At 50.9% G+C, this 25,012-nt stretch overlaps 1 protein-coding gene across 4 annotated transcripts; it reads left to right on the top strand.

Moving 5' to 3' along the window:
* The first annotated feature begins 122 nt into the window (after positions 1–122).
* prrc2c (proline-rich coiled-coil 2C) lies at positions 123–24,738 on the top strand. 4 transcript variants are annotated; one of them, XM_027026007.2, is made up of 34 exons: positions 123–516; positions 3,609–3,779; positions 4,359–4,536; positions 5,379–5,497; positions 5,864–5,998; positions 6,118–6,410; positions 7,389–7,468; positions 7,911–8,050; positions 8,198–8,282; positions 8,514–8,697; positions 9,111–9,678; positions 9,979–10,151; positions 10,375–10,618; positions 10,940–11,150; positions 11,564–13,987; positions 14,567–14,715; positions 14,836–14,990; positions 15,269–15,635; positions 15,754–15,839; positions 15,992–16,186; positions 16,387–16,638; positions 16,837–16,929; positions 17,194–17,295; positions 17,440–17,626; positions 19,243–19,446; positions 19,713–19,834; positions 20,053–20,195; positions 20,705–20,939; positions 21,574–21,681; positions 21,780–21,986; positions 22,170–22,273; positions 22,350–22,476; positions 22,598–22,822; positions 22,966–24,738. In XM_027026007.2, exons 2-34 carry the CDS (start codon positions 3,665–3,667, stop codon positions 23,227–23,229), a joined length of 8,274 nt encoding a protein of 2,757 aa, XP_026881808.2. In that variant the 5' UTR covers positions 123–516; positions 3,609–3,664; the 3' UTR covers positions 23,230–24,738. The 4 variants fall into 4 exon arrangements, with proteins under 4 accessions (XP_026881808.2, XP_035379832.1, XP_035379834.1 ...); XM_035523939.1 differs by having other exon boundaries at positions 10,937–11,150; XM_035523941.1 differs by lacking the exon at positions 16,387–16,638 and having other exon boundaries at positions 10,937–11,150.
* The last annotated feature ends 274 nt before the right edge of the window (positions 24,739–25,012 follow it).

The following is a 25,012-nucleotide window of genomic DNA, read 5'->3' as shown; positions in this document are numbered from 1 at the left end:
CGTGGCGCCACCTGGCGGTGCATCGTTGTACACGCTGCCTTTAAAATACGCAGGACACGCAGCCGCCGTCTTCGAGCGCGATGACGTCGGGCGCTCGTGGACTGGCGTGCTGCCATCTTTGATTGTGCGACAGGCCGCGGCGCGAGCGGGGGCCCCTCTCTGTCTCTCTCGACTTGAGAAGATCTGTCTCACGCGAGACAACGGGAAAATAACGAATACCGCGAATAACGGCGGTAGCGGGCCCGGTACCGCTTAGACTTTACAGGCCGTGTAACGAGAGAGAAGAGCGGCCGGACGAACCAGGAGTGCCGGGGGCCTTGTCTCTGGAGACGGCTGCGGGTCGCTGGCTGTTGAGCTAGCTAGCGTTAGCTCACAGGCTTTTGTATCCACCGGCCACACACACACACACAGACAAACACACACACACCACGGCGAAGTGGGCCGGTAGATACACACACGCTCGGACGGGCAAAGCCACAGTCTTTTGAGTCACAGAGACGGGACCGGCGGAGACAGGTAAGACCGATGACCGTTTGGGTTAAAAAATAACCGTTAGCCGGCTGGCTAACTCCCTGAGGGAAGAAGCAGAGCGAGCTGCGGCACAGCAGGCTGCACGCGAGCTAGCTTAGCCAAGTTAGCCAGCTAACCTAGCAAAGTGCAACGCCGCCAAGAATGTGGGCTGGGGTAAAGCCGAGCGTGGCTAGCTAAGGTTAGTTACCCTCTGGTCATCTGTTGAGAAGTTAATTGAAAAACGAAACGTCGGTGTTTGTTAGCCGGGGTAGCTAGCTAGCTATCTGCATTGCGAGGACACTGATTTTCCTCTTCAGGCGAGCTGACGGCTAGCTGCAGATGTTGGCTTTAATGTCCCTTTAGTCGAAACAGGCAGGGTAGCTATAGGTTAGGGAGACTTGCTAAAATACGGCGATGAGCCGGGAGGCCACCTCACCGGGCCGCTCTGACCCACCCTCTACTATATATATATATATATATATATATATATATATATATATATATATATATATATATATATATATATATATATAAATAATGAGCGCATTTTCCTTTTGGCGAAAATGCATCGGCACCCAATGCCCGCCTCCACAGTAAGTAAAACTGATTTAACTATGGTTGGCGTTAGCTAGCATTTACAGCCGATGTGCATATTCACACTGGTGAAGTGCGCTCCCTTCGCCTGCTCTTCAGCTTTTTTCAACGATAAACTATTAAAATTGCCGCCATGATGCTGAACCGTGTTTGGCTCAGGTAACCAGACAGGGCTTGATGACTTCACCTTATTTTGTCGCGCCTTTTCCGAGCCAATCGTGGAGACACATTGCTTGTCTTACAAACGATTGACCTGCTCGTTTGGGCGGCAAGTTCTTGGCTCCAATTTATAGAATGGTTCTGAAATGACTAGAAATTCACCCTCGAAGAAATCGGTACGCGAGTTGTGAGCAGTTAGCTATCTACACATTGCTTTTGGTTTGAAAACTAAGTGGTTGCATGGCTGCAAGACTCGGACGTTTTGGTTTAAAGTCATCAGATTCCATGTCCCCAAGAAGACGGAACAAATAAAACGTGATTTATCTACCCGTTTGCTGTAGTACCTTAGCAAGTGCGGCAAACCAGCGAAGACGTCGGTATTGAGATCGTCTCATCGTTTCCTCGTGCAAGTAAACAGTTTTTCAGAGTAGGCAGTCTTTGAGGAAGTAAGCAAAAGCATATTTGTCCAAGGAAGCTTGCAAAATAAAATAAAAAATAGGGAAAAAAAAAAACTGAATGGCGTGCGATCTGTTTTGGCCTAAAGCTTCCAGCATCTATGGCCTATGTAGTGTCTCCGTTACAGGGCAGCATGGTTGCTATACGAGGACCTCTGGCCAGGCGTGAAGTCATTGACTTCTGCTTGTCCACTTGAGGCAGTGAGCTCAATACCGGCATTTGCTCAGCGCTCTTTCTGGGGATGCACTGGCGGCGCGATTGGCTTGCTCATTTGGATGGCAGATGTGCTGGCAGACAAGAAATTGATGGAATTTTAAGAGGTAGCGTAGGGATCTTGAGGTTCTTGCTTGCACAATCGCTTTGAAGTATGGTGAAGGGCTTGTGATTTGATTGAGAGTAAATTATTTCATGTAAAAGCAAACCTTGTGCTGTGTGTGTGTCAATGCTTGCCATCTGATCTAACCTTGAGCCATACTGATATTATTCCTAGAATTAATTGCGCTTTGCTTGTGGGGTCCTACACCTGCAAAATATTCCCTTCTGTGCCCTCAAACTGCATATTTCAATAGATATTTTGCACCTCTCAGGGTGGCTAGGCTTCATTAGTTCTTCCTCCCCAGAGTGAGTGAGATTACATTGTCCTTATAATGTGTAGTCACTGGACCGCAGCATAAGCCAAACGGTGCAATTGATGCATTTGGTGCAGGTGTGGAGTGACCGTGATTGGGGTCCTATGGAGACATGTAGAACCTGTAGACATCTGCTTGTGCAGGTACATGGGTAAGTGCACTTTCTCAGGGTCCCCTACAGAGCGCTTCACCCTGTCCCTCGAAGGACAGAATATGCTGAAGGACACTATGGTACCTATGACTGCAGTGCAAGGACTACACACTAGCCTCAGCTCTACAGTGCCAAGTCCTTGCCAAACCCCTGGCCTCTGTAAGGCCCTTCTAACTCAGTTCAGCTGGGCCTACTACAAAAAAGGTCTGCTTTTGCCTTAGAACCTGCCCCTCATCTTCCAGATTATACCTTTGCACTCAATTGGAGACCCTTTACGTTTGGACAGTGATGGTCACACCGAAAATACCAATATCGAGCTTAAGTGCATCTGTAGTGAGATGTTGCTGCTTAGTTACATGTTTGCACATTTCTTAGTAACAAATTCTGACCTAAACACTATCGAGTGTGATCTCTAGACGGCGAGAGCAAGGCTACTTTCACTTTTGTTTCTCGCGCAAGATGCTCGTGCCGCTTGTTGAAAAGCTGAAGAACCCGGGAAGCTTCTGGCTAGATCAAACGCGCCATCGTCCGAGGCGTGTGGGCGTTCGCGATCTTTGCCTGTGCTCATTTGAGATTTGCTTTTGTTTGTGTTCTTGTTTTGAGGTGGGTTTATTTTTTTTAGTTGTTTCGTACTGGGAGAATGAAACACGAGTTTGTAAGTCGAGCATATACCCCTGGTGTGGACCACTCCAGCGTCAGTGGGGGGTCAATAAATGCCTGGACCTCTATGTTAAGGTGACTGTCTTCCTCATGCTGTACTGTCACTTGGCTGCGGCCCCTTCTGAGTGCAGTATTGAATCATCAATTATGAATGGAACCCCATGTTGCTCCCAGACCTGTTCCAGCCGACCCCCTTGCTGTCAATCTGCCTGTTGACATGGCAACATGACATGCTTCATCGATTTGTGGCATTTATTTAAAACTGCAGATCTCTAGCTCTCTGTCAGGAGGCTGTTAATTGTCATTTGAAGAGAATTAGGACAGGACTGGCAGAGAACAGAATTATTTTGGATGCTCTATATCAACTTGCAATCAAAACACACTAACTTTTGTCAGTCTGATGCTTGACATGCTCACTCACCTTCAGCTCCCTCCCCCCCCCTGCCCAGGAGCCTGGTTCTGAGGAGTGAGGCCAGAGGACCAGACTCAATGAGTTTCCAGCGAAATGTCCGAGAAGTCAGGCCAAAGCACCAAGGCAAAGGATGGCAAGACCAAGTATGCAACCCTTAGCCTCTTCAACACATACAAGGGCAAGTCTCTGGAGACCCAGAAAACTGCAGGTACGGCAGCACCCCGTTATAACTCAAAAGCACATCGCTAAAACCTCTGGTTTGGTGTCCACTCTGGCGTGTTTCATAACTAGATTTTCCTTCACATTGAGTTTAATTTTGGGCCTGCAGATGAGTTAGTAACGTTCTTAATGCCAAGCTCAAGACTGTCTGCGTCGGAAGCTGCACATTGTTATAGTGCGCATGGTTCACCAGACAGGAATGTGAGGTCGGACGGGAGGAGTGCACCCCCCCCCAACTGACCCCCCAATGTTCCTCCAGAGTATCACTGCTCAAATAAGCAGCAATTGTGCTCTAGTCACCACCATGCATTTCTATTAGCTTTTAGGAGAGCGTTTGAGTACGAGCATGTTGTGCGTGCGTGCGTGCGTGTGTGTGTGAGAGAGAGAGAGAGAGATGACGACATCAAGGGTGCTGTATAAGCCTGTTTCCTTTTCATTTGGATTCTCCTCAAGGGCATCTATTAGACATGAGGTTCAACTTTAAAATGCCTCTGACTTATTCACTCAGTCATTTTTTTCTCTCTCTCTCTCTCACACGTGTGTGTGTGTATGTCTTATACCTTTCTAGTTGCTGCCAGACATGGGCTCCAGAGTTTGGGCAAAGTTGCGGCCAGTCGGCGTATGCCACCTCCAGCCAACCTGCCCAGCTTGAAGGCTGAGAATAAAGGCAACGACCCCAACGTGAGCATCGTGCCCAAGGACGGCAGTGGCTGGGCCTCCAAGCAGGACCAACCCGGAGACGAGCGGTATGGCACACCGAGTCTGACTAGCTGCCTAAAAGCTATAATCAGGTTTAGTCATACAAGCATTGCCCTAACTCTCTAATGAATTCAAAAATAATAATTTCATAATTTTTTTTTTTATCAGGTTAAATCAAGGGAAGACAGACATGGTATGAATCTGTATCAGCATGAGTTAGTTAGAAACTACAGCAGTCAGAATGCCTGATAAACACCGTGCTGTGGTTTTAGCTGATGCTGAACAGTGACTCTCTGCACTGGTTCCGTAGAATCTATTTTTAATGTTCGGAAGTGCAGACCTCGGAGCCTTTCTGAGCGTTTCACCCCAGGAATTGTTTATAGTCACGATCTATAAATGATGTCTGCTCACTAGAAGATAAGCAAATTTTAAGCATTGAGATTCTGGAGTTGGTATTTTAGTTAAAGCTATTAGTGTTAGTATTGGCGTAGAATTTGGTGTTTCTTGACTCAGGTGTGGCCACTGTGGATCAATAGTCCCGAGTCTCAGAGAAAAGCTGGCTGTGGGAGACATTGTCTTGCCGCTCTTTTTGAAAGTGTAACCTGATCATTCTCCTCTTGGGCCAATGCTGTTCTTGTGTTTTGCTGTTTTCTCTTCTGCGGTCTCTTTCACTCCTAATTAGGTCCTTTTCTTCCGTCCTTTCTGAGTCACCTTTGTATGTTGCCTGCACTACAGATCTCCACACATCCACGTAATATCTTTGTATCTCTCCCTCTCTCTCTGTCTCGTGCTCTCTCTCTCATGCACAGCTGTTGTTGCTAATGAGCAGTGTTGTAAGGTTTTTGCTCTACTTGTCCTCATGTCTTTCCCCCTTGTCTGGTGTCTGCAGGCTGCAGGAGAGCCCTCCCACGCAGCCAAAGCCCGCTGCTCCTCTGGGAGCAGACCCCCCCCTTGGCGGCAGCAGCAGCCGCTCCTGGGCCAACAGCAAGCCTACTGCAGCCCTCGACGGTCAGCCCCTGAGCCCACACACGCGCGCACTTCCCTGCCCCTCTCCCTTTCAGTTTGATGGATGGAAAATTGATCCTCAGAAAAGCTCCTTGTAACACTTCTTTCGTTTGTCTGATTAGCTCGCCTAATTCTGAGGTCATATTTTTATATATTTAGAGATGACGGCTTGGCTGCATTGGCTCACCATGCCTGACAACCTCATAAAAAGACTTTCTTTTTTTTTTTATCTCAATGAATTAATTATTTCCTGTGTGGACATCATTATATAGAGTCAAGCATGCCACCTTGTAGGATGTTTGACTGTAAGCAAGGGCGAAGTCTCTATGACTCCAGCGCAAATCCACCGTTCTCTCTCTCTTCAACCAGGAGCCCCACGGATAAGCAGCCAGTTCCACCAGGAGTTTCCCAGTCTGCAGGCCTCAGGAGAGGTGGAGAAATCGGGCGAGCAGCAGCAGCAGGAGGAGGAGCCGTATGGACCAGGCCCCAGCCTCAGACCTCAGAGTGCGCAGCGCATCAAAGCTGATCAAAATGAAATGCACGCCATTAAATGAAATTTCGTTAATAATCTCTCTCTCTCTCTCTCTCTCTCTCTCTCTCTCTCCCCCTCCCTCCTTCTCAAGATGTGGGCAGCTGGCGTGAAGGTGGGGGTCGGAATCTGAACGTGGCTCCCAGTCCCGTGGAGATGGACAGCAAGACCCCAGATGAGGCAGGGGTGGGGCGAGGCTCTCCCTCCCCCACTGACGACTCTGACGAGGCGGGGAAGCCCTCCGCTGGGGAGGGCAGGGAGAAGAGGGATGCCAGAGAGAGGCTTCCTGCTCCCGCCCCCCAGCACAAACTCAACGGCGGACAGCAGCCTCTGGGGGGCGTACCCTCTCAGTTCCACACCCAGTTCAGAGGCATGATGCCACCTTATGTAAGTCATTTCAATGAAGAAAGGGAAGTATTATTAGATGTTTTAGGTTATGTGTGGAACTGCTAATTGTTAGCTGTTTCTGAGCTTTTTTTTTTTTGGCAGTGTTGTAAGTGAAACATTTAGCAGTTTAAGGTGACATTAACGAGTTTAAAGCTGGGCTTACAACACAATTTTCTTGCCTGATTTAAAAAAACAAACAAAAAAAACAACAACTCGATTTTCCCCTTGCCACAAATTTTCCCAATTTGAAGTGGTTTTCCAGGCCTGGTGGTATGAGGAGAAGCCAGTCAGTCTTCAAACCTCTGATTGATCCCTGCAGTGATTGGCCCTCCAGCATTACAAAACTCAGAACATTCACAACTCGTGCGGTGTGACGTCAGTGATGTAACTGAGCGAGTGATGCTGGCAGCAGCCAGTGAGAACTAGAAGAATAAAAATTAAAATGGCACAGACGCTGGCACACGGTGCAGCACAGATGATGAGCTGCATGTACTACAGTGGGTCTAGAGTGTTCTAGTTTGGCTCTAGACAATCTCCTGTAAGAGTTATCACGGTCTGCTTTTTTCCTTTAATTTTGACACATCCTGCTCATTTAACTGCAGAAATGAGTTGGAGGATGTTCGTAGCCTGTGCTGCTTTACCCGCTCGCCTAGCGTCTGCACTCTTATGAAAGAACGGCGAAGCGTTCTGAGATTTGCGTTAAGAGGGAGATGCCCCCTCTTAGGATTTTAAGTCGTGTGGTGTATGCCGAGCCCACGGTGTCCTGAGCAGTTTACTTGGTTTAATTAGCGGTTTCTGTGCTTCCTTTACTTTAGGTTAATGTTGAAGTTTTGGGGAAAAAAGCCACAGAATGGCTTCCAGTTTGAATCATCATATTTCCTTGTTCCCTTTTCATCAGTGCAGTTGTTCAGTGGTGTAGTTTATATACTTAATTGTGCTTGAAGTTGTAACATAATCACGAATCTTCCTGTCCTGCAGATGTTCCACGCATATCCTCGTATGTCATACGCACCTGTGCAAGGAAATTTCAGGTACCCAGGCCAGCAAGACGGCTCAAAGTGAGTGAACGGTGTTTGAATGGTTCAGATGCTACATGCTAATGTCAGCGCAGCAGACCACCTGCCTCTAAACAGCTTAATGTGCATCTTTCTGTGGTGCAAAACTGATTTAGATTTATGAAATTTAGCTGACACTTTTTTCCAGTTTAACTTACAATTATGCCTGAAAACAACAGTTAAGTGTTAAGGGCCTTGCTCAGGGGTCCAACAGCAGCAACCTGGCTGTGGTGGGGCTTGAACTGGCAACCTTCTGATTACAAGTTCAGCCAAACATGAGCCTTTGTGTTTAGTTCATCTTGCCGCCCTAGGTAGCACATCTCGTGTGTACATAAGCAGTACAGGCTTGATCATCCACTCCTTAGCTAATCCCTTGCTACTTGTGTTGAGAAATTATGCTGCTCTTTCCCCAAGCCTCAGTCTCGCCTCCTCTTATCTCTCTCAGGGGTCCACGGGCCAGTGCGAGGCCTTCCCAGCCTCCCCCTCAGTCCTGGCTACAGGACCCAGACCGGCCTTCCATTGTTAGCGCCTCTGAGCTCAAGGAGCTCGACAACTTGGACACGGATGCCGACGAGGGTTGGGCTGGTGAGTTTGGCCGTGTCCCTCGGCTTCGTCGTGAAATCAGGTGGAATCAAGTGTTGTAACCTTTTGGTTCCACTGTGCGGTCAAGGGTGTTTATACACTCCTTCAGTGTGTTTCCTGGCCGTGAGGTTTAGTTGTCTGTCTTCTCAGGTGCCCAGATGGAAGTTGACTACACAGAGAAGCTGAACTTCAGTGACGACGAGGAGAATCACACAGCCAAGGAGAAAGGAGACTGGTGAGGAACATTTGGGTTTAGGTTGTTGTAATAAATTGAGGTCATTTTAACTTCAGGAGGTTTTCTTTCTATAGCTTCAGACAGATGTTTGAGTTGCTCCATTCATCTCTTGACGTTACACCCCATTGTGAATTCCATGTGTGGCAGTCCTAACCACATCGTTGCACTGACTAGGACAACATGGCCAAACAAGCAAGCACAATATTCACCGTCAACATTTTTCCCCTGCAGGGAGTGGATGAGCAAGGTTGACCGCATGCGACCGCGGAATGCCGACACCCAGGAGGCTTGGAAGGAGGCCGGAGAGGAGAGGAGTGAGGGCAAGAGTGCATGGACAGACAGCAGAGACCCTAGAGCGCCCTCCCCAGGCAGCATGACTCAGTACAGCAAAACTGGGCCAGCCCAAGACTACCAGGTATGTAAACCAGTTCTTTATGCCAGTGAATGTGGTGAAATGTGACTTGAACATGTTGGGATGTATTATCTAATGCTTTACTATGGTGCTGAGTCAAACCCTGACATGGGGCCCAAAGTCCAAAGATTACCTGAGGATCCTTTTAAAAAGGAAAGTTTTGAAGCAGACGGGTTTGTTCCAGAATAAACAGGATCTTCAGAGCTTCTCACATCAGCTTGTTGCAGGATATTCCTGGCACATGGTGTGAATGAACAGGGTTTAGTATAAAAACACAAAACGGAATAAAATCCTTCGTGCGACTGCAGTGTGCATGTGGGATCCTTGAATCATGACTGCACTGTAGTGAATGAGGTTGCTGTAGTTGTTGAGAACACAGTGGGCTGATGGCAAGTTTTATTCACACATTCCCCCAGGGTCAGACAGCCGGGCGACCCGTGGGGAGCGGAGGGGTCCGCATGGCAAAGCAGCCTTCTGTGCCACCTGCCGCGGGCGAGGACGACGCCGAGGCCTGGCGGCAGAAACGGAAGAAGCAGTCAGAGCTTTCGGAGGCTGTAGAGCGCGCGCGGCGGCGGCGTGAAGAAGAAGAGCGCCGCATGGAGGAGCAGAGGCTGGCAGCCTGCGCCGAGAAGCTCAAACGCCTCAACGAGAAGCTCCGGCCTGCTACGGAGACTGCCAAGCCCGCCACGCCCACTCACGAGTCAGAAGATGCCGAAACATTGCCCAACCCACCCGCTGAAACCCCACCCTCTCAGGCGCCTCCCCTGCCGCAGCCCCTCCCACCCTTGCCAGTGCCTTCCCCCCACAGCATGCCTGAGCCAAGTGTGGAGGAGGAGCCACAGTTTGTTCCAAGGCAACCCAGTCCTCCTACCCACAGGACTGCTCCAGAGCTGCAGGGGGCTGAGGTGGAGGTTGTGGTGACTCAAGAGGTGCAGGTGGAGAGGCAATCAGTGAGGGACTACTTTAGTACGGAAGAGTGTAGAGGTACGGAGGGGTGGGCATACCAGCCCTGAGGGGCCAGGTTGGCATCTGTCACTTATCGTTTTAATCAGCACAAAAAAATCCAAGATAATTCGATCATAATCTTTGTTAAACTTGCCCCAAGATGGTCACAAGATTTGTTTTAGATAAGAGCAATAATGATAAACCTTAAAGCATTTTAGTGCACCCTTTTTTTTAATCTCAGAATTGCCCAGGCGAGCCCAAGGGATGGAATATTGCATTTCATATCTAAAGCGTTGCGTCTCGTTCACATATTAAGTCCGTCTGTATGTCCTTTTGCAGCGGAGGAGTCTCAGTTGACCCTCCCCCGCCTGGATCACGCTGTCAGCGAGGACACCACCCACCCGCAGCTAGACAACGAGGGCGAGGCCGGCACGACCGCCCGGCCCGCCCTCACCTCCGGATACTCCAAACAGTTCCAGAAATCTCTGCCACCACGCTTCCTCAGGCAGCAGGTAGTACCCTCCAACCCCGCCTGATTTTTCATGGTGAAACCGTTGCGTTGGTTTGAGAGCTCTTGGAAAGTGAGTGTTGCTCGTAAAAGAAGTCTCGTCTGTAGGGGTTAATTAATGGCTTATGTGTAGAGTGCCTCCGGGGGAGGAGCATTTGTCTTAAACCATCTAAGCTAATGGGCAGAGAGGGCTCTGACGGTCTCTTGATGCCATGTTCTCCTCCCAGGAGCAGCTGAAGCAACAGCAGTGGCAACAGCAACAACAGCAGCAGCAGGGCAGTGGGGGCTCTGTGTCCCCTTCTGGGGCCTCAGTAGCCCCCCAGCACCGCTCCCTCTATCAGCCTCTGGGCCCACACCATCAGCACCTGGCCTCTATGGGCTTCGACCCGCGCTGGCTGATGATGCAGTCCTACATGGACCCGCGCATGATGTCCGGACGCCCGCCCATGGATATGCCGCCCATGCATCCCGGTGAGCTGCTCTGCCTTCAGGCTTCCAGTTGAGAGTTGCAGGGGTTTGTTTTCCTCATGGGGCGTTGTTTCGGGATGGTCCTTCGTGAGTGGTTAAAATGGAATTTTGCCTGTTGCCCGTTATTCTCGTAAATGGAGTTTCCCATGTTTGAGGCTTTCATTTGGGCTTTTGATATCATTTAAATGTAACTGTGTGTAAACATTGGCTGAAAGCTAGAAATGTTAACAGTGTGTAATAGATCTTTGCGTTTGCATGCCGTGTTTACCGGCTGGTATTGTTTGATTTGATGGGGTGTGTGTGTGTGTGTGTGTGTGTTAGCAGGGCGGATGCCTCCGAAGCAGTTGGTGCGCAGAGAGCCCACAGACAACAGCAGTTCTGGTTCCGACTCCTTTGACCACCTGACCCGGCCCATCAGAGAGCATGGGATTCCCAGCGAGCCAAGAATGGTGTGGGGTTCTGAGCCTTACTCCCAGACTGAGCCCTTACCTTCTGCTACGCCCCCTAAATGTCGGGAGGACTGCAAAGAGCCAAGGTGGGTTTTCATGTGTTAAGAAAATAATTTGGCTTGTGCATTAAGGGTGTTTGGTGGTGGTTTTTCCAATTCATAACTTTAAAAGAGCAATAAGTAACTTTTTCCAACAATTTTACACGTTATACCTCAGCCTGACGCCATTGGGCTGTATGTTTCAGATTCTGTACTACTTAGGCTTCCTTTCTTAAATAGCGTTCTCTATTTTTTGTGGTGGTAAAAATGAATTATTTTTTAAGAAGCTGTTTTTTAATTTTGTTTGCAATATATTTAAAGTCTCCATAAGCCCTCCACTATTTGAATAATTTTTACTGCTCCTGCTGGTAGTTCAGGTAATTCTGTAATGAGAAACTCCATTTCAAATGGCACCTTTTTTCCTCAAGTCTCTGACATCCATTCTTGTCTTCTGTGGTCAGATTGGATGCAGGTCTGGAGCTGGAGAGAGGACTGTCAACTGTGTATCCCCAGGAGCACGGCCCCCTGGAGCCCAGAGCGAAGAGCGACTTCTTCAGAGAATCGTCTGAGCCTCTGTCTTCCTTCTCCCATGTCTCAGAAGACATGCCGGGCCTCCTGCAGACAGACCGGACCCCCGCCATTTCTTCCTTTGATCCCGAGCCAGCCGCGCTGTCCGCCGGGGAGGAGGTGGAGCCCCTTGGGCAGGCCGCCCTGAAGAGAACCATCTCCCAAGGTTCAAGCCACTCCCTCAAACTGGAAGAGCCCCGGTTCGAAGGGGTCTCTCTAACCCAGAAGGTTCTTGAACTCGATGACGCCAAAGAGAGGCCGGAGGACGTGCCCAGGAAGGAGCCCTTTGGCCAGGGATCCACGATCAGCAGCCGTGCCACCCCGCCCCCAGCTGTGGACAACGCACACAAAGCAGACAAGCTACTGCTGCCAGCAGCTAGCAAACAGAAGGGCGAGCTGCGCTGGGGTTCTCGTGGATCGGGAGGGGGCCGGAGGGATGGGTCCGGAGCGGAGAGGCCCTTGAGGAGGTCTGGGCCCATAAAGAAGCCGGTACTTCGTGATATGAAGGAGGAGAGGGAGCAGAGGAGAGAGAAGGAGGAGCGGCACGAACGCGGTGAGCGCTCAAAAAAGGAGGGGCCAACCCACAAAATCCCACCTACCGCAGCTGCTGCAGTGTCTGAGGGCCAGAAGCTGTCTGGCGAGGGGCAGAAAGAGCGTGTGGCTGAACCAGAGGAGGGGGTGGAGACAGTCGGTGGCAAATCAAGAGAGCCACAGACGTCGGCTGGATTGACCTCCACCAGCGGCCAGGAGGAAAAGGCAGGCAAGGCTCCATCCAACGAGAAGCGGCTTGAACCCAAACTGCCGTCCCGGAAAGAGTCTGGCCTGCCGCCGAGGGCTTACAGGCGTGAGGAAAGGGAGAGAGAGAGGGACCGGGTGGCAGAACGGGAGTGTGACTGGCCAGTCGACGCTAGCTTCAAAGGCCGTGGCCGAGGAGAGTACTACTCACGAGGGCGGAGCTACCGGGGCAGCTACAGCGGGCGGGGCCGAGGTGGCCGAGGACGTAGCCGGACGGAGTACCCGTACCGAGAGCCGCGCTCGCGCACCGACATGCTGAGTGGAGGCGGCGTGGCGGGCTTCCGCTGCCGTGAGGAGAGTGAGACGCGCAGCGAGAGCTCCGACTTCGAGGTGCTGCCCAAGCGCAGGCGCCGGAGGGGTTCGGACACGGACTCCGAGAGTGAGGGCAGGGAATCAGCTAGTGACACAGGAGCTTCGGACCGTGAGCCCAGCACCAAGCCCAACAGATCTCTGCGCCGCGAGCTGCCCGAGGCACGTGCCGCGGCGAAAGCCACATCGGGGTTCGGGTCCACGCACCCACACGACAAACCCGGCCCTCGGGTGGAGGAGGAGGGGCGGCCCAAACCGGGATTCTTGCCGAAAGGTGAGCCGACGCGCCGTGGCAGGGGAGGGGTGTATAATCGGAGAGGGGGAGGCAGAGAGCGGCCACCCCCAAGGTCCGCCCCCCTCCGGAGGGCCACGCCACGTGAGAGCCTCCCTTGGCCCTCAAAACCCATGGAGACCTTCCGGCTGGAAGAAGCAGAGACGTCCCGGCAGGACGGTCCGCCTGGCGACCAGCGCCTGCCCAAGTACGAGACCAAGAAGTTAAGAGAAGGGGGGCAGGGCGGCAGGGAGCGGCCCCGAAGGCCCAGGCCGGCACGGCCGCCCAGGCAGGACAAACCGCCACGCTTCCGGCGCCTGAAGGAGCGGGAAGCGGCGGTCATGGCAGGCGAGGCTCCGGCTGTGGCGACGGCACCTGCTGCCTCGGCTCCCGCTGCCGTTTCCCCCGCCCTATCCAAGGCTCCAGGGACGCCAGTCACGCTACCCGAAGGCACAGCGGTCAACACCGCTCCTGTTGCCATGGGGCCAGGCCCCGCACCTCCTGAACTCCCCACCTCAGAGGCAGCACTTCCCGAGGCAGCAACCACCATGGTCGCTGCAGGCAGCAAGTCGCCCGACCTGTCCAACCAGAACTCATCGGACCAGGCCAACGAGGAGTGGGAGACGGCCTCTGAGAGCAGCGACTTTAATGAGCGTAGGGAGAGGGAGGAGAAGAAGGGGGTACTGGAGGCAGGGGCCGCCACAACCACCTCTCCTTCCTCCGCACCCCCGCAGCCCGGGGTGGGCCACAGCAAGTCCCCTGGTGAGGCTGGAGCCACCCCGAAACGTGAGGCCGTCCCCACGGCCAAGAGAAGCTTCTCCAGCCAGAGACCTGTGGACAGGCAGAACCGCAGGGGCAACAGTGGTGCTAAAGCGGGCCGAGGGTACGCAGGCGGCAAGGGTGAGCGCCGGGGAGGGTCAGGAACCAAGGCTGCACGCAGAGGGTGAGTTCTCACTCATGGGTTATAAACCACAGTGACCCCATGGGTTTAGTAGCCTGATCTGTTGCTGTAATATTAATTTTGCCATAGATCTCTGGGTTATGTAGCTTGCTTCTCCAGTGCCTGGTCAGTGCTTTGTTAGAGATCAGCCTTGGGAGTGTGTAATGGACTACAGCCTGGTTCAGATTTGTGGCTGCTTTGTCTCCTGTACTAATTGCTGTCACATTTCTTAGTATAGTTGTCCAAATATAGACCATAGCTAACTATTTTTAGACTACCACCCATCTTGTGCCTTTTTTTTTTTTTTTTTTTTTTTTTTCCACTCCTTTTTTGATACCTTTGCTCTGTCCTCTCACTTTCCTCCCCGTCTCTCTCTCCGTCTGTCAGAATAAGTGTAGTCCATTAACCTGGTTAGCACTGGGGTTTACAGCTCTAACTATACATGCAATTTCAAACAAAAAACCCCACTTTTTGATATTGTCTCAACTAGATTTTGTAGTAGAAGCACTACAGCTACTCATCACAAACACAACACTCTCTCTCTCTCTCTCTCTCTCTCTCTCTCTCTCTCTCTCTCTCTAGTGCTGTAACTCAGAGTACAGATGCTGCACAGACAGGATCAGGGCAGAAGGCCAACAAGGAGCCTGCAGCCAACCGCCGTAAAGAGGCCGTGAAGAAACCCAAAGAGAAGGAGAACGCGCTGTCTCAGTTCGACCTCAACAACTACGCTAGTGAGTAGGCCATGCTCCTTGCACTCGCATTTAACTGTTTCCATGGCCAGCGTCTTGAGCGCCGCACAGTGAAGCTTGTGGGTTCTCAGCCTCTCGCTTTGCCCTCATCGATGCCTCTAGGCGTAGTGATCATCGATGACCACCCGGAGGTCACGACCCTGGAAGACCCGCAGTCCAACACCAATGACGATGGCTTCACGGAGGTCGTGTCCCGCAAACAACAGAAACGGCTGCAGGACGAGGAGAGGAGGAAAAAGGAGGAACAGACCGTGCAGGTTAGCGGAGAGGGCTGATGAAGGGCTGAATTTTAAAGTCGACATCTGTGCTGACAGTTTGCAGTTGAGTCACAGATGAGTAAAAGTTGACTCATGCTTGGCCCTGTGACATTTTAGAACATTTTTGCAAAAAAATATTTGGAAAAAGTGCACTAATGTGTGATGGAGTGGGAGCAGAGTAGTGAGATTCACACTGCTTTCGGAGTGGGCTTGGTCCTGCAGGCCAAATAGAGGTTGATTTTAATCCTGTGTGCTTGTCTGCATGTCCGTGCCTGTAGAACTGGAGTAAAAAGGGCTCGGGAGAGAAGGGTCGCAGCGGAGGAGGGTCCAAACTGCCCCCGCGCTTCGCCAAGAAGCAGCAGCAGGCTTCCTCCATTTCCCAGCAACAGCAGGCCGCTGCCCCACCTCATCAGGCCCAGGCTGCCCCCTCACAGCAGCCACAGCCTGCCATCTCCATGTCCCAACACAGCCTTCCTGCCCAGGCCCAGAGCACCAGCGCCTCCCAACCTCTAGAGGGCGCTGTGGCACCGCTGCCTTCTCAAACCGTCGACTTCCCTACCAAGACCCAGACGCACAGCACTCTGGGTACAGACCTGTGGGAGAATAAGGTGGCTGGCTCCACCGTGCTCCCGGACGTTAAGAAACGTAAGTGTTTTTACGTTTCTGCACTAGGATTTGCTGGCACATATCGCAGAGCTTGGGCATGTCAGTTCTGTTTGGATTTAGAAGGGATGTATGAATAATCGAGTAGCTTCTCTTTCAGTGGGACCCATCAGCCCCCCTCAGCCACCTGCAGTCAGTGCCTGGAATAAACCTCTGACCTCTTTCACCGGGGCCGTGACCCCTGAGGTGCGTGGGCTGCCTTCCTGACTTGTTTACCAACACACTGCCTGCTCCATAGTTCATCCAGCTCTATGACCCACTGCAACAACATAAGGTGTGTGTGTGTGTGTGTGTGTGTGTGTGTGTGTGTGTGTGTGTGTGTGTGTGTGTGTGTGTAGGCCGTGAAGACTGGCGCGGATGGTGGTGTGGAACTAAGCATGGACAGCATCCAGTTCGGCGCTCCTTCCTCAGCGGGCAGCACAGACAGTGATGGCGTCCCCGCCCTGCTGGAAAAGCCGTCGGACAATAAACTGCCTGAACCCAAAGAGCAGAGGCAGAAGCAGCCTCGTGCTGGACCCATCAAACCACAAAAGGTAAAACACACAGACCAAGGATTCACTGGGATGCTGGGGTAACTCAATCTAATTCTAAACCTGACACCAATCCTAACGTTACCATGAAGCCTAAACCTGATCCTAACCTTTATCTAAAGCCTTTCCATTGCGGTTACCCTGACCTTAACGCTCGCCACTGACCCCTCCCCCTGATCCCCGTTCCCCACCCTACCACCCAGCTCCCTGACATTGCCGCCCCCGAGCCGAAGGAGTACAAGCCAGGTCCCATTGGCAAGGAGCGCTCGCTCAAAAACCGCAAGGCCAAAGACAGCCGGCAGGCGGATGGCGAGGGCCTGGAGAAGGGTGCCCCCAATGGTGCTAGCAGGGACAGAGACTCCAGCTCACCCCCCAAGGACAAAGTTCCCGAGCTAGGGGGGGACATCGAGGGCATGATCACTGTACCGTCCGCCGAATACTCGAACAGCTCCAAGGTAAGGCAGAACCGCTCCAACCCAAACTCTAATCCACTGCTTTGATTTCTTTTTAACAAAAATAACGTCACACAATGTATTAAATCGTTTCATATGCAGTGCGTGTGTGATGGATGTTTGTGTTTTATTGAGTGGATCCGTTTTAATTATTGATCAAATTGGACTGTGGGGTTCAGTGCAATGCCGCTTTTGTTGCAGGAGTCCGTGACGGACTACACCACTCCGTCCTCTTCGCTGGCGGACACTGTGCCCACCAGTGGTAGCAAGATGGAGGAGAGCCTTGTTGCTAATGTGAGCCAGAGTCACATTCATTACATCATTTCCTTTTTCCTGCTCAGCCACCTGTTCTCTTGCTTGGCACATACTTCAAAGAGAGTGAAAATTACCAAAGGTGTGTGTGTGTGTGTGTGTGTGTGTGTGTGTGTGTGTGTGTGTGTGTGTGTGTGTGTGTTGTGTGTGTGTGTGTGTGTGTGTGTGTGTGTGTGTGTGTGTGTGTGTGTGTGTGTGTGTGTGTGTGTGTGTGTGTGTGTGTGTGTGTGTGTGTGTGTCATTCAGGTGGCCCTTCCCCACTCCTTGCCGCTGCCCCGTAGAGAGGCCCTCCAACAGAGCTCCAGCCTCAGCACGGTGTCTCCTGCCACAGTGGACCTCACGCTTAAGGTGCAGCATGTGCACACACCTTCTCCCTTCAGTCATGCATGGTCATTACCAAAATCCTACATTCCAGACAGTATCAGGTGCTTTACAGCCCTTGCACACAGTCTCCTGACGACCACTAGTAACATGTAACACTAATTTCTGCAGATGGAGTCCGCCCGGAAGGCGTGGGAGAATTCTCCAAGCCTGGGGGAGAAGAGCTCACCCGTCACCTCTTCTGCCTCTCCCATCACCAGCGGCGGGGGGGCTGGCAGCGCCTCCTTCAGCTCCTTCTCCAGCGCCTCCATGTCCCAGATTCCCGTGGCCTCCGTCACGCCGAGCACCTCACTGTCAGGTAGCGTGGTCACCATTCCAAAATTTGTTTCAATTCTGATACCAAGTCATGAATTTTCATACTTCATACATGCTCTTAAAAAAGGGAACACTCTAAAATGTCGTTATTGCTCTTTTCATTTAAACCCGAATGCCATTTTCAGGCAAAACACAAACCTTTAGAATGATAACAATAAGTAAATTAAAGCAGTTGTCTTCAAGGTAAACTAACAATGGCATAACCGGCCTGAACGGTATTCTGCCCCTGCTCGTCCTGAACTGTAGTCAAAGGGTGGCGGGCTAATATTTTCATTTTTTTATAATCTCATCTACTTCCAGAAATCTTCTCATCCCTTTTTAGATCACTTCTGTTCCTCTTTGCTGAATTGCTGCTCCTCGGTTGTCTTCAAGGTCGTCTTAGTGCTCCTGCTCGCAGGAAATGTAACGGTCTCGTCTCTTAGGAGCAGTTCCTTTTTAACCTCATCTTCAGTAGTAACAAAGGTGCTCTTAAACCTGGCATCTAGGAAAGTGGAGATGTTTACAGGCTGTCTGCAGATCCTTTAAGTCCTAAGGGGGGGGGAATCTTTTTGTCTTAACTCCATCTTTCATAGGTCTGAAAGACCACATTTTTGGGTTTAGCCATGGCAGCACCACCACCAGACCGCCGAACATCAATAACGTACGGCTACTCTTGGAGCAGAAGAATTCATATTCCCACTCTAGAGAAGCACCAATCCCATAACACTAACAAAGGAGTCGGAAACATTCTCACGGGATGTTTCCTGATTCTGAACTCGGACACCTCTGTCTGTAGGAGAGGCAAATCGGCATATCTTGCCAGGACTGCATGCTCTCCCTTATGAGTGGCAGGACTGATGAGTCAAAAACATTCACAGTTAAATTAGCTTAACAGCATTTCTTATTAGACCCTGAAGGAACAAGTGAAACTAGAATGCCTAAGAAATCGCATTTATACAGGTTATGTATGAATCTTTATGTATTGTCTTTCACATGACATGACATGAGTGAAGTAGTCACAGGACATCTGTCCAGCAGATGTTTGGTCAGGTCTGAAGCCTCTTTGCCAGATACTTTTTAGTAGCTGCACTTGTACCATACCGAGGTGTTTGAGCTCGCCTTTTCTCATTCCCTTTAAAGCCAAAATGCCCCTGTATTTCACATTGTGCCCTCTCTTCTTGTTGCTGAGGCTGCTGCCATCTTGTCAAATTGAAAATAGACGCTCTCTGTGTCCTTGGTCTTGCCTGCTCATGTTAATCAGGATTGTTAGTCATGTTTCCAGCCACATCGCGTAGAACACAAGGGCAGTATGCTTTAGAGTGACTGATCCGTTTTTAGCCACATCAAATAGCTGTTTGCATAGTAATGGTATTGCTATTTTATTTAAATGTTTTCTTTCAAATGATCATTCTCGTATAGTTTTTTTTTTTTAAGTACCATGATATTTTTCTGTTCTGGTCTACCTTGCAACACTGCTGTCAGGTTCTCTGTAGGATATTGCCTGCACTCCACAAATCCAGTCATGTGAAACCGTGTAACCATCACAGACATTGCAAGTCTTTTTGATCTGTTCATCGTTTAGCCGTTTTCACGGGATGATGGCGACCGCTCTTTCTGCAGGGTCGGCCACCTACACCACGTCATCTCTGAGCACGAAGAGCACGTCTGCCTCAGACCCTCCCAACATCTGCAAGGTGAAGCCCCAGCAGGTGCAGACGTCTACCATGTCCACCAGCAACTTCTCCCAGCTGGGCTGTGTGCCCTCACTGTTACCGCAGCAGCAACAGCAGACCCCACAGGTCTTTGTGTCCCAGTCTGCAGCAGGTAAAGGCCCCATGTAGTTCTCTCTCTCCTCACACACAGCGCCTTATCTGTCACGTGCATACACATCCAGTTATCTGGAATAGTTTGTGGTTTGTTTGGTGTTTTTTTTTATTTTTTTTTGTTCTTCTAGTTGCTTTTTTCAGATCTTTCATGTGTGTTTGCAGTCAGTCTCAGTTTCTCGTGTGTGTGTGTGTGTGTGTGTGTGTGTGTGTGTGTGTGTGTGTGTGTGTGTGTGTGTGTGTGTGTGTGTGTGTGTGTGTGTGTAGGTTCTGCAGCACAAATCCCAGCCTTCTACATGGACACCAGCCACCTGTTCAGCACACCACACCCCCGCCTGCCCCCTCCCTCCATAGCCCAGCAGCAGGGCTTCCAGGCTGGCCTCTCTCAGGTGCGCAGCCCTGCTGCTTGTGGCTCATAGCAAACTGAAAGGGTGCTGAGGGCTTTTCTCTCTAAAGAATTTGTATCCATATTTGTTTATTTATTTTTGATCAGGTGTATTCTTTCATACGTTAGACACCTATCTTTTTTGTGTGCCGATGTGGGTGAGTGTGGGACCGAAAGCATGTGTGGGGGTGTGTTCACGGCCACTCGTGTCTGCTCCTGCAGCCCGCGGCAGTGCAGCAGATTCCCATCCCCATCTACGCGCCCCTGCAGGGGCAGCCTCAGCACCAGGCCCAGCTGGGCCTCAGCACGGGCCCTCCCGTCTCCCAGCCGCAGGACCTCTTCAGCTCGTCCATACAGCCCTACAGGTGCTCCACCCGCAGCCACTACTCTGTTTACCGTGTTCAAGGCCTGGACAAGTCCCAGTGATGTACAGGGCAGTGATAACTCGGTGGTTACGGTACTCGACCTCTAATCAGAAGGTTGCCAGTTCAAGCCCCACTACCACCAAGTTGCCCCTGTTGGGGGGCCTTAACCTTAGCAAGGCCCTCAAGTTGATGTTTTCAGTCATAACTGTAAGTCTCTTTGGATAAAAGTATCAGCTAAATACCATAAATGTAGATGGATACACAGAATGATTTGAAGGAATAAAAGTGTTGGTAAACATTTGCTTCAGGCTGAATAATCAATCTGCTAATTAATCTGATGATACTTTTAATCTGCTTGAAATCCTTTTTTGTCCCCTCTTAACCATGCCTATAATCGTTCAATATTTGGAATCCCATTCTGTGTTTCGTCACAAACCTGAAGCTGGGTGTGACATGCGTTCAGTGATGGGATCTTCCCTGACGATGTCCTCCCCATTCCACGTCTCCAGGTCGCAGCAGGCCTTCATGCAGAACAGCCTGTCCCAGCCGTCCCCCATGATGCTGTCGGGGACGGCCCTGCACAGCTACCCTGGTGTCCAGCCTCCAGAGCTGGCTAAGCCTCAGTCCAGCCTGGCCTTCCAACAGACTTCCAACGCCCAGCACATCCCCATCCTGTTTGAGCCACAGCTGAACCAGCCATCCGGGATGGGTGGCTCCCAGCTCATAGACACACACATCCTACAGGTTAGGCCTGCTACCTGCACCACTCCCAGTGTGGAAAGTCAGGATCTGATCTCCACATCTCAAATTTAAAAGTGAAAGCACTTTTTTCCAATATGTATACCCCCTAACTAGTGTTTTCTAAGAGAATAAGCAGCGCAAGGATTATTGTGATACATTTACATTGCAGTAAAGTGTTTCATCTCCTCCAGGCTACTTTGGTGGTCCCTGTAATGCAAGTTTGTCTGTCCACAGCAAGCCCATCCCAAAAACTACTTACATCAGCTAAATGTACCCACTCAGCTAGTTAACTATCCAATCACGTCATCATATCATATGTTAAAGTATATCTCTTAATTAGAACAATATAAAATAAATGTTAATACCTGCCTGGAGCACCAGCTAATTCAGACACCGTCCAAGCTTAATGTTTTCCCAGTATGTAGTAAAGGAAAGGAAAACCTGACACACCAGTGATTTCAGCTTGTGGCTTGTCGTGGCATGAAGAAATGCCCCGAATGGAGCAGATTAGCTGACTTTCAGTGATATTAGCTTCTCATTTGCATAAAGTGGAGGCCAAATCTTCTCTCCTCAGCAGTGTAAGCGGACCATAATTCTTTGCAGCCCATGACCAAGTGGCCCTGTGATTGTATTGCAGAGACAAGGGATGAGTCAGCATTCTAACCTGTACTCTGGCCAAGTGCAGCAGCATACGCAGAACAGCTACTACAGCTCGACCCAGAGCCCCAGCTCTGCACTGCAACAGGTACACACACTCGCTTCTATGCACCCACCCCTTTCTGCTTCTGCACAGCATGGTCGTTCAGAATGCGTGACGCGTTCGTTCTCTCCTCGTCGCCCTAGGTGACGGTGCCCATGCCTGGGTCACAGCTGTCGCTGCCCAGCTTCGGTTCAGGTGGAGGCCAGCCCCTGCTTGCTATGCCCCAGTCTCTGCCCCCCACTCCTCCGCAGACGCAGCCCCCCAACCTGAACCGCCAGCCGCCCAGCAGCCAACCCTACCGCGGCCTCATCGGCCAGAACACACACAGCATGATGCAGCCGCCCAACAAGGTGCTCACCCTTCCCCCGTAGCCCCCTCTAACACCTTCCCACAATGCAATAGTTCCCCAGTGAGACCTAAGCAAATCCCTTTATAGGAATTTGATGTTTTAATTGTGTGATTGTTGCATGATGAGTGTCTGCGGCGATTTGCGTATTCAGGTAAACTGAGACACTGTGTGTGGGGTTGGGTAGATGTGTGAGATGGATCTGAAGCTGTTTGGTACTGGAATGGACGTGAAACCTGGAACTCCTCCCATCAGTGCAAGAAGCACCACCCCGACCTCAAGTCCTTACAGGTGTGCAGCTATTCACTCCTTCACTCGCCACACACACACTGCATTCTGCTGTAATGTACATCCTCTGTACCCCCAGGGCGAGTTCCACGAGCCCCAGCAGCCAGTCCAGTAAGATGAACAGCATGCTGTATCCCAAACAGTTCCAGTCCGCCTCCCAAAGCATGCGTGTCCCACAGCACTTCCCCGGACAGTTCAACCCCCAGGTAAGTGTCGAAGAGCGCGTCCTTCCGCCTCCCGAACTAGTTCCCACCTTCCCACCTTGCGCCATTGTTCTGTGGGGCCGCGCTCTCACGCATGTGTGCTCTCCCCCTCCGCGGCACGCAGATGTTGTCCCAGCCCAACATGGTGTCTCCACTGGTCCGCCCTCCTCATGCGAACTCCTTTCCCGGGCCAGTGCAGCGCAGCCCCATGGGCTCCTCCATGTCCCCCAACCTGAGCGGGGCCCTGATGTCTCACCCCCGGCCCCAGCACCCGCCCCGCACCGCCCCTGGTGCCCCTCTGCCACCCCGCGGAACACAGGCCGCGCTCAAGGCTGAACAGGACCTCAAGGTAACACCAGCAGTACTCATGGGAAATGTAGTTGGTTCTTGAGGACCGGGGTAATGCAGGGAACAGGACTGCCTGCGCAAAGCATCTTGTCTGGCGTCTGCGTGTGTCCATCGTGTCCATTCCTCTCTTTGTTCCTCCTCCAGGCCAAGCAGAGAGCCGAGGTTCTGCAGTCCACCCACAAGTTCTTCTCTGAGCAGCAGCAGCAGCAGCAGCAGCTGAAGGCCCCCGTCACCAAGGCCACCCGAATGGAGGGGGCAGGCAAGGCTGTCGACAGCGTCGCCCCCAACCACCAGGGGGCGCCACTTGACCGCGCTGAACCCGACAAGCCCGCACCGCTCACTGCGGCCAAGCCCATCCGCACCGGTCCAATCAAACCCCAGGCCATCAAACCCGAGGAGGGCAAGTAGCCATGCCCGGCAGGGCGGTCAGACAGAAGGCTGAACAAACGGAGGGATGGATCGTTGGAGGGACTTGACAGAAGGGACGTCTCAAGTGCACTGGGGGGTGCCACAGAGTGAATGGCTTTATGCTGATTAGGATGCTCTACATGTGTGATTGCTCACCTTTAGCCTGCCCTCCTCTAGCTCCACCCCTTCCAGAATTTCTCCATCCTCCCCCTGTTCAATCTGTGGCGGAGGCTTGATTGTTAGCAGGTTGGCATCTAGTGTGTTTGTGTGTAGGGTATCTTTTTTTTTTTTTTTTTTTTTTTGGTTTTGTTTTGTTTTTTATACACCCTCCCCCTTACACAAAGATGGAAGTCGGAGCATCAGACACTGTATATCCATCATGTTCAGTGAAGGTGGAGTGCGACTGAATTTGCTGCTCATGAGTGCTTCATTTTTATAATTATGATGGCTCGCGCGCTCTCTCTCAAGTAGAATCATATGTTAAGGGAATTTCCTTTTGTTTATTGAAGAGTTTTATTTTTCTGTCTTGTTTTTGTAGTAAAAAAAATTCTTTCTTTTTCTTTTTTTTTTTCTTGTGGTCAGAATCTTTATTTTTGCCGTCTGGTCCCTCTGGGTTTTTTTTTTCTTTCTTTCAAGCCTCACTCTACCAGAAGAATAGACTGGAAGGTGGAGAGAAATGTGTGAACCAGCATCACTGACGTATGCACACACCTACCTGTGCATGTGCACTGCTCATCCTCTCCCTCTCGCTGTAGTGAACCCACGTGTAGCTGAAAAATGTCGGAGCACATCACGGAACACTTCTTGTCCTCGTGTGTTTGGTTTTCGAGAGAAATGGGTGCTGTTCAGAGCCACAGAGTTGATTTACTGATAGATTTGATTGGACGAGTCGTTTGCTGTCTCCTCCACTGTGAGCCTTCTTACCTGCCTTTTGCTGTGTACGCTTTTGGTTAGTAGAATTGAAGTGCGAGCTGTATCTCACCTTGAATCTTTAGCCAAAGGTTAGTGTTGTACGAGAGCCCCTTCATCCTACAACTAAACAAAAAAACACTTATGGGAGAGAAAAAACCCTCCCACCCCCACCCCCCCATCAAAAACGGTTACTAGGTTACTGTGAAGCAGTTTTATGATTTGAAGTCCCATCAGCTCAAGCCCCTCCCTTTCTTTGACTGAATGGACAATTTTCACTCTTCTCTCCCAACCAGCCTCTCGAGTCTTTCATTCTCCTCCCTACAGCTCGCCCAACCATGCTGCTTACCACGCCTTAGGGCGGGTCCCTGACCTCCGACAGCCAATCACAGCAGAGTGGGGTCAGGGAACGTCTGGGTTGGGTGGAGCAGCAGTGTTTTGATTTTAATACTTAAGAATATAGCCGCAAGATTAAAGACACAAATTCCTAATGTCAGCCTCTAGAAACGAGTGTAAAGGGGCCGGAAGAAATGAGGAAAATTTCATTGAACTGTAGTTCAGGAGCATAAAGGACTTAATTTCTGTTGTGATGACCACAGGCCTCAATCAGCTGGGCCTTTACTCTCTCCAGTCCATTCCTGTCAGGTTGCTATGGCAATAGGAGGGGTGTAGATATGCAGGTGTTGCAGTGTGGGCCTCGTAAATGAGAAACTTGCAAGAGGATGGGATGGAGAGGGCGATGATTTTTGTTTTGTTTTACTTGTACAGGGGTTTAAATCGCTGTATTAAAATATGTAAGGTCTTATTTACATTCTCTGGTTTGGTTACAGAACTAATAAAATAATATGCTGTTAAAAAAATGAAAATTTGTGGG

Source organism: Electrophorus electricus, chromosome 3 (assembly GCF_013358815.1).
Source record: "Electrophorus electricus isolate fEleEle1 chromosome 3, fEleEle1.pri, whole genome shotgun sequence".
NCBI classification, from domain to species: domain Eukaryota; kingdom Metazoa; phylum Chordata; class Actinopteri; order Gymnotiformes; family Gymnotidae; genus Electrophorus; species Electrophorus electricus.
The sequence above is the reverse complement of the archived record's forward strand: the minus strand, read 5'-3'. Positions and strand labels throughout refer to the sequence as shown.